General features: G+C 45.8%; 3 protein-coding genes across 3 annotated transcripts; 1 reads left to right on the top strand and 2 right to left on the bottom strand.

Annotated features, from left to right (window-relative positions):
• Positions 1–4,096: 4,096 nt before the first annotated feature.
• Aspvir_006978 (class I SAM-dependent methyltransferase) lies at positions 4,097–5,038 on the bottom strand (the record flags this gene model as incomplete). Its single annotated transcript, XM_043270164.1, has 1 exon — positions 4,097–5,038. One exon carries the CDS (start codon positions 5,036–5,038, stop codon positions 4,097–4,099), a length of 942 nt encoding a protein of 313 aa, XP_043126099.1.
• A 956-nt stretch (positions 5,039–5,994) lies between these two features.
• Aspvir_006979 (uncharacterized protein) lies at positions 5,995–7,757 on the top strand (the record flags this gene model as incomplete). Its single annotated transcript, XM_043270165.1, has 4 exons — positions 5,995–6,051; positions 6,116–6,256; positions 6,317–7,381; positions 7,431–7,757. 4 exons carry the CDS (start codon positions 5,995–5,997, stop codon positions 7,755–7,757), a joined length of 1,590 nt encoding a protein of 529 aa, XP_043126100.1.
• A 1,852-nt stretch (positions 7,758–9,609) lies between these two features.
• Aspvir_006980 (uncharacterized protein) lies at positions 9,610–12,710 on the bottom strand (the record flags this gene model as incomplete). The annotated part of the gene is made up of 15 exons (XM_043270166.1): positions 9,610–9,918; positions 9,972–10,141; positions 10,199–10,427; positions 10,487–10,541; positions 10,602–10,866; positions 10,918–11,035; positions 11,092–11,209; positions 11,266–11,396; positions 11,456–11,556; positions 11,620–11,744; positions 11,809–11,897; positions 11,953–12,075; positions 12,131–12,296; positions 12,354–12,525; positions 12,587–12,710. The coding sequence occupies 15 exons, from the start codon at positions 12,708–12,710 to the stop codon at positions 9,610–9,612; spliced, it is 2,295 nt and encodes a 764-aa protein (XP_043126101.1).
• Positions 12,711–14,006: the final 1,296 nt, after the last annotated feature.

A 14,006-nucleotide genomic window follows, 5' to 3' on the forward strand; every position in this document is an offset into this window, starting at 1 on the left:
ACTACTATAGCTATACTTAATATAGAACTATACCTATTACTAATCTACTTACAGATGTAATAGATTATTAAGAAAACCACTATTTAAATCTAGATAGGGCTAAGGTTTGCCTACCCCTAAGGACTTATAGGGAAGCTATAACTAACTAGAGAAATATAGTAGAGTAGCCTTACCCTACTAGAGGTACTTAGGAGAAGAGGTAGCCTGCTAGCCCCTATCTTAAAATACCTAGAAGAATAGAAAATATAGAAAGTATATATACTCCCCCCCTAGGAGCTCCCCCTCTATTATATAATTAAAGATTATAAAGCTACACTAAAGACCCATAATAAGATATATAATAAGATAGATAACTAAGACCTAATTATCTATACTAATAGCAGTAGCTACTAGGAATATATTAGTGCCTTAGCTATCTACCTCTAAGAGTAATAGATCTACTAGAGCCATCTAGGCATAGAGGCAGACTTAACTATATATACTACTAAGCTATAGGGAATCTATATAGTACTAGATATTACTATAAAACTAAGCCACCCCCCTACTAGCCCCTATTTACTCACCCTCTTTACTAATAGCTAGGCTACTATCTAGGTAGTCTAGAACCTATATTACCCCTCTAGCTAGTACATCCTAAATATAATATATAGAAGTATACAGGCTCTAGAGATACATGGGCTACCCCTAGAAAATATTAAGATATACTAGATCCCCGCCCATATAGGTGTGGCAGGGAATGAGGCTGTAGATAAGGTAGTAAAGAAGACTATTATATAAGATAGTAAGATTTAATTAAGCTTAGTAAGGCAGCCTAATTAGCTAGAATATCTAATTATCTAACTTACTATAGCCACTAAATAGGCTATTTACTAATGAATCCAGCAGTGCTAGAAGAAATAGTAGGAGATAGAGAGAGGGGCTAAGCTAATATAGTAGCTAATTAAGGCCCCTTATAAGAAGAATCTAGGACTCTATAAGGGCCTACTAAAGCTATATATATTAATTATTATCTAGATATAGACTATATAGATTAGTCTATGCCACTTCCTTTTTAAGATTAATGCCTATAACTTAGACTAGTATAGCTATAGAGAAGGGTTATAGACTCTAAAGCATATTCTCTTATAGTATTTACTATATATAGAAGCCCATAGGAAGATAATTACTAAGCTATATAATATAGAGGGAATCCAGGGGAAACTATTAGACTATAATATACTTATATCTAACCTACAGGTAATCTGCTACATCACTAAATTTATATACTAAACAGGCCTGCTTAGCCAGTTTCACTACACTAAGATAACAGAACTAGTAGAACTAATAGAGCAGGACCAGGAACACAGAAGCCTCCTATAAGGCTCTAGAATAGATGTAGAAGATAATAGTTAGATAGACCACTAAGTAGCTATCTAGAAAGGGTCTTCCTAGGCGTGGAACTATAGTATACTCAGAATAACTACATAGAATAAGGTGGGATAGGTATTTAATATACTAAGATAGTATAGGGGAGGCATGTAGCCTAGTAGCAGGCTGCCTTAGTTATTTTCTACTTTTAATATGGCTATACACTAATTTCTTATATCTCTTCTACATTTATAGGTTAATTATGGGCTTCAGGTGTTTAGATACTAGATTCCTGCTTCATTCAGCAAAGCGCCTGCATAGCTAATCGCCTCAATAGATAGGCTACATCAGGTTAATAGAATCTTGATTGATTGATTGATTGACATATGGGATTGAGAATGCGACTTTCATTATTCTACTTAATCTCTGTCCATCACTGTCTTCACAGACCATCTAACCGTCCTTTATATATATCCGCATACTTTTGCCTACCTTCTATGATCAATCTTGCTACAAGGTCTTGTCCCGCATTTTCCGAATACGTCAATCATGTAAATTCGATTCTTTAGTCCCTCTCTCTCTCTCTAACACTTTCTATAAATATCTACAACAAAGTGCCCTTATAGTGGTGTGCATCAAAGTTCCTTCACTGTGCTAGGAAGCCAGACTTTGTCACGCTGTGGCAGCCCCTGTGCCATTCTGTGCTAGTCACTACTTTAGGAGATGGGTGATATAGTCCCTGAACTATATCTCATGCCTGCCTGAGGCCTACCGACCAGGTAGCTTAGGATACAATCGCTATAATGATCTGACCAGCAAAAAGCTGGTTGATGCTTGTAGACCCGAGTCTAGTAAGTAAGCGGCGCTCGGGGAATTGATTCAATTGATTTACTGAACGCAATTGAGTGCTGATCAGCGCGAACAGAGAGCACTATCGGCGTCTTGGTGGATTCGCGTTAAACAGTTAGGTCCGTGGTATAGATGGAGAGTTGTGAGGCACTGGTTCTGGTGGAGGCTTAGGCTCGCATCTACTTCATCAGCTACTTCCTGAAGAGCCAGCAGTAGCCATGGGAGTCGCTACAGGTAATTGGAAGGAACATATAAGGACACTGATTAGCTTTATACCTAGCACTCTTGGTTGAGCTCCTCAAGTTCATTCTCAATATCTGACCTGAGTACTAGCTCACTAGTTTGATTCATTAATTACTCTCTTAGTATCGTGTCCATAAGTTTATAGGCCTTGGTTTTATATCTTCTGTTGTTGTTCTTGCGTTATTTTCCATATAAAGCCAATCTTGTCAATCCTCTATGCTCTACTTGCCAGATCTACTCTCTCCGTTCTTTGCAGAGACATATACGCATTTTTCTAAGGAGGATGCTAGGTACTCCCAGTCATAGAAATCTCCTCTCTCAGCGCCTGCTCAATGATATCCCAATTCTGCGTTGTTCTTGGTCCACTAAGCCAGTAATTGCCTTGCTCGTCATTCCCGATAATAGGGAACATCTCGGTGAACTTGTAAGGCGTGTGGACGTTCAGATATGCTGGATATACCTTGGCCTCACCGGACCAGCACCCTTTAAGGCGGCGGCTGAGGACTGTGGGGAGGAATACCCTTATGTGGCGGTGAAGTTGTGCTTTCCTTGGCCTACATCTAGAGTCTAGACACATCTGCAGCCCAACAATGTGAGTCCAGGATCAGGTTCATTGCTGCCTTTTGTGCCCGACTGCACGTTTGTTGCGAGACTATGCAGGCGGACCGACTCGGGTAGTGTCTGTAGCTGTCAGATTGCATCCAGTTCTAACACCGAATCACAGTTGCTTACTACCCTACTATCTTTGCCGTTCATGAAGCCTCGAATCCTTGTCTCACCTTCTGCGTCAGCCCGGCGTCTGGACCTCAGGTTCCTCCGACTGGCCCCCTTCTGGACGCTCCAGGCAGGCAATATCATCCAAAGCTTTGGATATTTCCTACCGTCCACGTATCTGCCATCTTATTTGACCACAACAGTCGGTCTGTCAAGAACGATGGGCACAATGCTAGTCTCGCTCTTCAACGCGACTTCTATTGTCGGTGGAATCTGCATGGGAATGCTTTGTGATCGTTTCGCCGTATCGAATATTCTGCTTTTCTCCTCGATAGGCTCAGCACTATCCGTGTTCCTTCTATGGGGCATGGCATCATTTCCAGAGTCCGAATCGCCCCAGACGGCTCTTGCTTTGCTCACTCTATTCTCCATCTTCTATGGATTCTTCGCGGGTGGGTTCAGTTCCACTTGGTCGGGTGTCATAAAACAAATCAAACACGACTCTTCCACGTCCTTGGAGACAGGTTTGGTCTTTGGTTTGCTTGCGGGGGGGCGGGGAATTGGCAATGTCATCAGTGGTCCGCTGAGCACAGCGCTAATCAAGCAGGGATCGCTGCGTGGCTCAACAAACCGACATCGCTGGAACTGGTTTTAGCACTCAGTATGGGACTTTGATTCTTTTCACTGGTATCACGGCAGTATTCGGAGCTTGGAGCTGGATGTGGGGTTATATCAGTTCTGGGGCGTGCTGTGTGAGTCGCTAAGAACAGATTGTATGTTTGAGAGCAGGTCACGACGTTGGTTTTCGACCCATTCCAGATTAGACTATAATGATTGTTGAAGGTTGATGCACGTATATATATAAACCATCACTACTTTCATACCAACCCATGATAGAAATGATTATTCCCTTATATCTCACTATTATTCCTCCCTGTAGGCATCACACCTTTCTAAAAACAAAGTAATTCTCATGGGAACTCTTGAATTCCTCCACACACACCAAACCTGCCTCCTGTGCCCATTGCAGCAGCTTATCCACTTCCCAAATACGTAAAGATATCTCAATAGCGTTGTTCTCGACCACCCTCTCCTCCAATCCAACCCTCTCAACCACCTGAAAGTTATACTTGTCATACTTCACTCCTTCCTTTACAGTTGAGCTGTGGATAGGAAACTGCCTGTAAACAACTCCCGGGTACAGCTTACTGACAAACTCGTCCGTATCCCGCACCTCCGCCCAGGTATCCTCATTGAGTTTCCATTCACTCAACGAGCCCCGACATATCAGATCGGATTGGATGGGGATATATGCGCGTCCTGAGCCGGGACGCAGGAGGGTAGCAGCCTCCGCGAAGAAGCGTTGTGGCTCGTTGACGCTGGTGAGATGACTAATGCTTCCTACCGCGAATAATAGCAGATCAATCTGGCCCTGCTTCAAAGACAGAACAGGGAGCGTGGAGAGGCAGGTGGCTTCCCCGACCACCCAGGAGACATGGCTGAAATTTGTAAATGACGGGGTACCGAGGTGCACGGCTTGAGCCCGGTCAATCATCGTCTGTTCCTTGTCTACCCCGATGAGCTCAACATCAGAGACATCGAGATCGGAGGCGGCGGCGTCGTCGCTCAGGTTGATGAGTACACGCCCCGTGCCGGTGCCGACATCGAGGATGGTATAGGGTTCACCCCTATGATGGACTTGCAGGCTCCTTTTCAACGTAGAAAAGTAGACATTGGCATCCGATCGGAGGTCGACTGCGTCGCCCTTGGATTGCGTCCAGAGATCATAATACTCGGCCAAATAGTTGCTATCATAGAAGTTGCTTTTGCGTTCCCTGGGGTAGGACGAGGAGAGATTGTCAACTGCGTCTTTACTGATAGTCATGTTGGTCTTGATCGAGAGTTGCTGGAGTGAGGAATAGCAGGCACGAATGCAGGAGAAAGCTCATGGAAAATTATTCTCCACCCAAGAATCAAATAGGTGAAAATGATGATCGAAGTTATGCGTTGTACAATCAAGCAAGCTGAGCAAGACCAAAAATTTGGATACCCGAAACGTATGCATTTTATGTGCACTTGATGCATCAGCTGCATTAGGTTTACTACTAACGCAACCCCATCACATACTTCAGTCTTCAAGTCACCGTCTGATGAATAGATGCGCCCGAAAAGTACGGGATCAGCCGGAATGAAAGTTTAGTATTCAGGTACTCCACTACAGCTGACATGATCCTTGTACGATTGGTTTCAATGGCGCATCCTTGACTCGAACAAACCCCGAGACCCTTCGCGAGATATCCATCACATCTAGTTAACACGACGCCAGACGGCAGCTCTTCCCTCCACCCCTGTGGTGTTTCCCTCTGAGGCTTTACCCTCTCCAGTCTACAGTAACAAACCCCATTTCTATCCCAATATTGCTTTCCATCAAGGGCAGTGGGTTGATCGATATGGTGAAAGCCTATGACAATTATTATGTGCAGCTCACATATGCGGATGGGAGCACAGCGGGGCCAGGGGACAAGACATGCAGTAGTGTCATGGTCTATTGATGAGATGTCCTCTATGATCAGCTTTCACAATGCATGGAGATAATTTTTATTTGTTGATCGGGCTCCACAGTATTTGTTGATCGGGGACCAGACGAACACATGTTCGCCTGATGGCAATCAATCAATCAGTTCATATCCCCCCATATGCGTCTGGTATTAACCGCTGCCAGGTTAGCACACCTTAAAGGATCCCGATGTTATAGATAAAACGTTCGTACGCCAGCGACGGAAAGGATAGTTCTTCAATCTCTCTCACTGATACCAATCGAACATTTACCATTCACAGAAAATGAAGATTTGTCTGATCAATTCCTCATACGAGGGTGTCGACTCTCCTTTTGAGAAGGTACACACTTTCGAATCGATTACCCCTCTGTTTTTTTAAGCGATGCAACCTCTGACAATCGTAGTATGACGAATTCCCGGATCCAAATAGGTACATTCCCAAAGAACGCCATGAGTTCGTTACTCGATATGTCACCAAGGCCAACGCAAGGGCAGAGATTGATGAGATCTGCAAAGAGAACTTTGATCTCTTCATGAATTACATGGTCAGCATTGCTTCTGCCTCCCGGGAGTATGATACTTACTAGGTACTCATTATCCTGCAGTGGGGCATTGAATCTGATGACGTTGCGGGTGTCGAAGCAACCCGTTACCTAGAATCGAAAGGTGTCATCATCCTAACTAATCCCTCTACCTTCCTGGCAAAGAATAAACTTGATCTGCAAAAAGCAGCAAAAAAGTGCGGTCTTCGGGTACCGGGCAACACCCCCGGGAAGTACCCGAAGATCGTCAAGTACGCCGACGGATATGGGTCTCTCAACCTCGACGAGAATTCCATCTGCTACACGGAAGAGGAGGTGATCAAGCGCGTGGCTATGATGCAGAAAGACAACACCACCTTCGGCATTCTGGTGCAGGATTATATCATTGGCAAAGAATGCTCTGCCATCGTGGTTGAGATGGGACGCGAGGTGGTCGCCTTGACTCCCTTGCAATATGTGTTTCCGGAAAACACGCCCGATAACGAAGCCTTCCTGACGTGGCATAACAAGTTCGAAGCTGTGGACAAAGGCATCATCAAGTATGCCTTTGTCGAGGAAGAGCCGCACAAGGCGAACCTCCAGTCCGCCGCTGTGGAAGCGTTCAAGGCGATCGGCGTCAGCGGCGGTGGTGCGTGGGCTCGTGTTGACATGCGACTGGAAGAAAGTACCGGCCATGCATATGTGATTGAAGTCAATTGTATCCCTGTGGTGTTCTACCCCAAGGGTAATACCTTGGGAGATGACTTGGTTGTAGAGGAGAAGTTCCCCGGTGGCCAGGCAGCCTTCTTCGATATGCTTCTCGCTACCAAACAAATGCAGCTGGGCTGGCACAATGCGCAGAACAACCATATTGCCGCTGTATATGACAGCTTTGCTCCGGCATATCATGCCGTGTGGGAGAACTCGGAGCTCTGCAACATTCAAAAGTTCTTTTCTGCTAACTATGATCTTTCTGGGACAGTCCTCGATGTCGCCTGCGGTACAGGGGCAATGGGACAAGTCCTTCATGAACAGGGTATCCAGGCAGAGGTCTTTGGTATCGATTTGTCTCCGTGCATGTTGGAAGCTCCCAATATCAAGAAGTATTACAAGGAGGTGCGCGTTGGTCCGATGCAGGACCTGATCATGGTACGTCCTAGTGCAACACAGTTTCAAGATTTATATACTGACAATCTAGGGCGCCGGGGAACACGATCACATTACCTGCTTTGGAGCTCTTCACTTCCTTGACACTGTTCACTTCAATGCCGTTCTGGCCAGGATGTTCATGCTCGCCCGTAAATCCGTCACTTTCGAAGTGGATGACCTCGACGACGCTTACATTCAAGGGATCTTGCGAAAACATGGAGATTTGACTTTCAATGCCAATCATGTGCAAGCTGTTGCGGAGTTCGGTATTCCAAAGGGATGGAAGCGAGTGTATAGCGAGCGGCACTTCTTGTATTCGTCCCCTACCACGAAGACGGATGTTTATGGATATGCAATGCGGTATGAGCGATTATGAGCGAGGGAACTCAAATGATTACTGGCTAGAATCTTTGATACTAGGCTCAGCAGATATGGTGGATTTAAACATCAGGATTCCATATTATATATAGAAATACTCCGCTACATTGGGTCTCTCTATAACTTTATAGTGGAAGAGCCTGACGGTTTTACCCTGGTACTTAAGGCGGAGTAACGATACATTGCTTAGCATTAGATACTGCACAGCGTACCTGATTCTTGATTGGTGGGTAAGGGGCATTCTAGGATCTATTCAGGAAAACCGCGCTTTCTTACAATCTTGGAGTATTACACGCAGTCGGCTTCCTGTAAGGAAGCTCATTGGCGTTCTTCAGTCCGTTGAGCACAATCCCCGGAACGGGTCTCGGGTGGTGTCGTACGCGACAAATATCTGACCGGTGTCCGCACAGTTGTCCAGGGATACGAACTGGCAGGTCAGCTGAAAAGCGGTGCAGGCGTCTACGAATCTCTTGAGCAGCGAGGAGGCATTGGAAAACGTGAAATTGGCAATGCTGTTGGCCGTCCAGAGAAAAGTGACGGCCTGGGAGCGGGTGGAAAAGCAGGCGAGGCCCCTCCAGCCCCCTCAACGTTTGACTCATCACATTCTACTCTGTACGCTGCTTCAAATCTCGCAAGGAAACAAGGGATAAATTAAGCGAGCCCTGGAAGTTCCACCAAACGCATGAGTCCGTGTGATTCGTGGCATTGGAATGCCCCAATCAATATCCGTGCAGTCGTGATCTCAGAGATCGACAAGATCCCTACCTTATCCCAGAGACCTATGAGGGTCAGTGAGGGTGCTGCGACGCCTCTTACGTGGCTATTCGACAGCTGAAGCAGAACGGCATGTCCTCCCAGCTGTTTTGTAAAGCAGGTGGACGAGACATATCTATCTTGACTTTTCAGGGGTTGACTCTCTCAGCTGCGTCCTATCACTGTTCGAACAACCATTCAGACATTCTTCGCTCCGCCTTGTCCAAGATCCGCCAGAAATGACGCTCTCCCAAATCCCAAGGAGTGCCCTCTCCGGAGTTCCCCACTCGGTTATTTAATGGTTCAGCTGTTTGGGCGGGCAATGTGGAGAAATTAGGGTTTTGGGATTGCCAAATCCCATTTCCTTCAGGATAGCTTGCTTGGCCGGGGGCAGTTGGTTGAAAGCGTCCCGCCAGCGGTCCTTCACTGGAGGACCTGATCCACCGTTCAGCTGAACATGCATTGACTCCGATCGATGGATCGCACAGCTTGGGGAAATGATGTACCTGATCTCCTAACAATCAACCCATTTCGGCATACGGCTGGAGTGGATCTCAGCATAGCCCAATGATGTTGCTCTACGACTCGTCAGTGGCTGGTTTCTGCCCCGCACTAATGCTGCTAATAAAGCATAAACACCACAATCGCGAACTGCTTGAGGGTACTAGGATTTCGCTTACTAGATTTTTCAAACGTGATATCAGACTAGATCACGAACAACGCTACAATATATGATAACAGCCCAGCTCTAGAACAGAGACTGTATGCAGCTTTGATATATTACTATGCTTGGTCAGAAATATTCAATTCCAGGCAATTAACCAAATCTTCAGCCTTGAAGATGCACCACTCAATGGGATGCTTTGTCAGTGGCCTTTAGGAGTCCATTCCCGACATTTCAAACATCAGCCAGATATTCTTCGCGACATGGGATGCCTTGAAACAGATTCATGCATGCCATCAATATATTTCTGATTCAACCGGAAACAATATTTCAATTACATTCTTTCTCTGGCACAACCAAATCATGACTATCTACTCACAGCTGCCTAGTGTAAGTAAAAGGCCCTGTTTATCTCCCGTAGTTCAAAACTGTTTCAAGGTTCACCCAAGTAACGGAACTGGAATATATCACCAGTTGTTCCATACGAACCAACAGGTGGCATATCCTTCATAGGGCCTATGGGTTTCCCCTGAGAATCAAAGATTTCCACGCGGACAAGATCGCGATTTGAAATGTAGATCTTGTCGGTTGGAAAGGCATGCGTAAACTTGAAGGTGCAGCTATGTTTCCAGTCCGTTGTGCACAGTTCGGACTTTTGGGTCACCCCAGGAACTGGAGGCTTCGCTCCCAGGTACATGTTTGTCTTCTTGTTCCAGACGACATATTGGAAGCCGGGTTTGAACTATATAGGCGTTAGGATGATGAGGCAGTCTAGTGCAGATTCAGGAGACATACCCTGTACCGGACTGTTTCTCCATCTTTGATTATATAAAACTTGGTACCAGCTTGGTAGATCTGCGAATCATCATCGAGTGATGCTTTCATTTGAACGGAATGCGATGAGGCAAAATTCAGGGCGCCGTTTTCCAATACATTACCCATGGCTGGTGTTAAATTCATCAAAACTGAACATGTATAAATATTAGTTATTGTCCACCCAGAAATGAGGGGACTGAACTGACCACTGCTGAAAGGATTGGATGGGGTATTTTCGCAGACCGTTGGATATAGGAACTCATTAGGGTGCTTCAACCAAAATGTTACCCAGCCGTCCCACTCATCCGGGACAGGGGCAGGTTTTTTTGTTACTTGGCTCTCCTTGAGGGGTGCCAAGTTATTGAACTTCTGTTTGACGTATTCATATCCTGGAATGAGCGATATCATGTCTTCCATGGAAAGGAGGTCATCTTGCTGCAAGGACTATTAGCACTGGTATGGCTTAGTGATGTTGACAGCGGCGAGAAACTTACCTTCGAGATCCTCCAGTTATAGTAAGACGCCACCGTAGCGCACCAGGCAGGAGGGCTATGTAACAATCGTCAGTTCAGAGTAAACTCTTGGGAAAGCTTTTGCAGAGCAACCCACTTGTTGCACAATAGAGTGTCACCTCCCTTGGCCTCCCATGCCAGATTATTGCTCAAGCTGCTGTTCTGGCGATTTGAGCTATGGTTGCTTGAATCTTCGTTGCTACCGCTGGCAGAGCCTTGAACGTATGTAGACGAGAAGGAGGCGGCAGCAGAAATCTTCAGGGCGCGAGCTCTTTCTTCTACTTTACCCTCTGCAGAGGAATCACTGCTCTCCGAAGAATGGAGGCGTCCACCTAATTCAACTCGGGAGGCAAAGAAAGTTCCTGCGAATGTTTAKCTTTTCCTGGGAGGCCAGGGAAAGAGGTATTAAGTACCATATTTTCTTCTGAAAAATTGCACGTGCTCTGGCGTAGAGATATTCTCGAGGTCTTTCTTGCATTCGTCTGAGATATCAAGGCTATCTCCATCAAGCTCGAGGACAACTCGGGGAAACTATGATGTGAGGGTTCTTAGCAACAGTATTGAATGTAAAAGCCTGGGTAACTCACATTGTATGTGATTGTCATGCGCCTAGAGTCTGAAGTTGTGTTTGACGCTGTTTTTACCTCCGCCTGCGATTTGTATCCGACTTTTACACCAGCGGTGACGCCGAATGCTCCTCCCCCTCTGCATTTGTTAGCAAGATTAAATGTGTGAGATGTGTACGTTCTTGGAAAACTTACACAGAGACCTCAGCTGAATGCTCAGAGAGCGAACTGTCGGCAATTGCCTCTGCCACTGAAGTCGTGTTTTCAGAAACATTGACGTAAGAATCATCTTGTACAAGAAACCTAGGAATTTTCAGGTGATGCACCTGGTGATGGTACAAAATTAGCAGAAGCACAAGGGCGGCCAGACGAAAGGGATGCATACCACAGGTTCAGTGTCACCAGCTGAAGTGGTAGCACCGTCCTTACCACCACTATTGAAGACAATTTCAAAATCATGGAACTTTCGCGGCTTCAATGCAAAAGCTATTTCACCAGTCAATCTCAGTCACATGTCAATCAGGCCCTTAAGGTTATGTATTCACACACCGGGGTACATCGCACGTTCGACCTTTCTCTGGCCAGAGGCAAGCTCCCTCACATAGTTGCCATGGAGGATAGAGTTGTTTTGAAGGACGATGTACCACTCTCTCTCACCCATATCCGCCGGATGGCTAGTTATAGTTTGCCTCAGTCTCAGTAAACTACTTCTCGGGGGGGACGGGGGAAGTATCTTACGTGAGCTTTTTGCTAGCAAGAGCTTGGAAATTGCTGTGATTGTAAGAACTCGTAAGTTTGTTGACATCAGCTGATGTCAACCCCGGTTTCTAAGTACGGCAGTCAATAAAAACAAGCATCTGTGAGTGGTTACAGCGCCCTTACATTGATCGAGAGGTCTAACTTCTCCTTGAGGAAATCTTTGGTGCCCTCGTCCAACTCGGTTGGGATTTTGCGCAGCTTCAAGTAGACTTTGTATGATTTGCCGGTGGTCGATTGCCGAGTGATCTAACAGCACGATATTAGAATAGTACGTAGTCGACAATTCAGGTGGCATACTCACGGGGCGACCATTGTTTCCCTTTGCTTTCTTACCTCCGCTGTCTTCATTCGATCCCTCTTCACCTTTGGGCTTCTCCTCGCTGCTCTTCAGAAATTCTAGGTAAACATCGAAGCTAAGTTTGTCGTCCACTTCAGCTCCCTCGTCGTTGCAGAACTTGCTGGACTTTCTATCCACAAGTTATTATGTGTTTATGTAAGTCATCCCATGTAGGTGGTCAACTGACTGTCTCCAGGAGAGGGCGTTCTCGCTGATCAAGCTCTTCCGAATATCCGCCAAGGTTGTGTCCTCTACATTTTTGATGCTGCCGATGGTGACGAACTTTTCCATCTGGCTTGTCTTGGTCACACTATCGAACAAATAGATATTGAACATGGCTTGGCGGTCGGTTTTGTTTGCTTGACACATTGGTTAATTTTGTGAACTTGTGCTGCTCAAATGACCACCAGAATCTCTCACCTTTCTCTGAATCCTTAATTTGACCCTCCAGTTCCTTCAAGGCTTTCTGCTGTTTGGGGTCCGTTTTGGCTTCCTTTGGTGGTTGGGTAGTAGTTCCCTTACTTTGATCTTTAGTACCAGGCATGACGGCAAAGAAAGTACCAAATTAAATCAGGATCTTAAGATAAGTGTTGATTTTGCAAGAGTCCAAAGTATACAGTCGAGCCGAGATTGTTTTTCTCAGTTTCCTCAATCCTAAGCAAGGGATGTAGCCTGTATTTAACACTTCAGTCACTCACAGTTAGCAAAATATTCTTGACAAGTCAATTCTCACAAGAGTCCACGGAATTAAGCGCCTACGACGTCACCTGCGCAGGATAGCAGCAGGGAGAAACAAGTAAATATGATCTGCAAAGATTCAGACGAACTGTTCGATGAACTTGTAAGTCCCTACTGGATTTGGCAGAACCATGAATCCCCACCTATCTATCACTGCAGGCGGGGGTGATTGCGCATACTGACTGTCGTATGTGGAGCCTGCAGAGGGGGACTGGAGTATACATTGACAGTACCCCGCCAGAGCTGAATATGGAAGCAAAGCACAGGAAATAGATCTTCATCGTCTTAAAGGAAACAAGGGTGGCAGTGTTTCAGCTCCCATCCTCCAAACTTTTAGACCTGCAGATCACAGGAAGCAGGTGTTCAGTAGTGTGGAATTAAACATTCGGTACTATTGCACCTGGGATTCGAAAGCAGATTACATGGAAAGGAATATATAAATCAATTGCTTTTACCAGTTTGATTTTGTGGCTCCATACAAATATGACGCACTAAGCCCAAGTCCCAGGGGCATAGTCTCTCAGTGCATAGCTAATGGGCGCCCACAGACACTTCCTGCCTGCAGGGTCTCAGTCCTACCATGAGGCGACACGTTGATGTGTATTCTTCATACTGTCAATGTCAATCAAGATAATGGACCCTCTGCATGAGTTGTTACGTCAAGATATGCTTTTTACAACGGCGATCGCATCATTTATGTTCGATCAGCGGTTCGCCTCGAGCGGGAGGCAACCCAGCGATAGGCTGTGGCAAATAGATCGTCTAAATGGCTGCATTCACCTGCATATGGATCAGTAATAATTACAGAGCAATCTCACAACATAACCTGGGAGGCATTCGAGCAAAAGTCAATGCCATTGAGGTGTATGACATGTGAGTAAGACTTCATCCATGCAGGCTTATTACGCCACAAAATCTGTAAATACTTGACAATTAGGTGATTACAGTACTCCGTATATGTCCAACGTGTGACATGATCCAGCTGAAAATCAAATGTGCTGAACGAAACAGTCCAATAGTGTGGCCCTAACCAGATGCACCTAAGGAGTGGGTTACCCCTATGGGTTAGGCATGGCCCACCTATCTGCATGTGGCTGGGGTT

This window comes from Aspergillus viridinutans (genome assembly GCF_018404265.1).
Source record: "Aspergillus viridinutans IFM 47045 DNA, scaffold_5, whole genome shotgun sequence".
NCBI classification, from domain to species: Eukaryota; Fungi; Ascomycota; class Eurotiomycetes; order Eurotiales; family Aspergillaceae; genus Aspergillus; species Aspergillus viridinutans.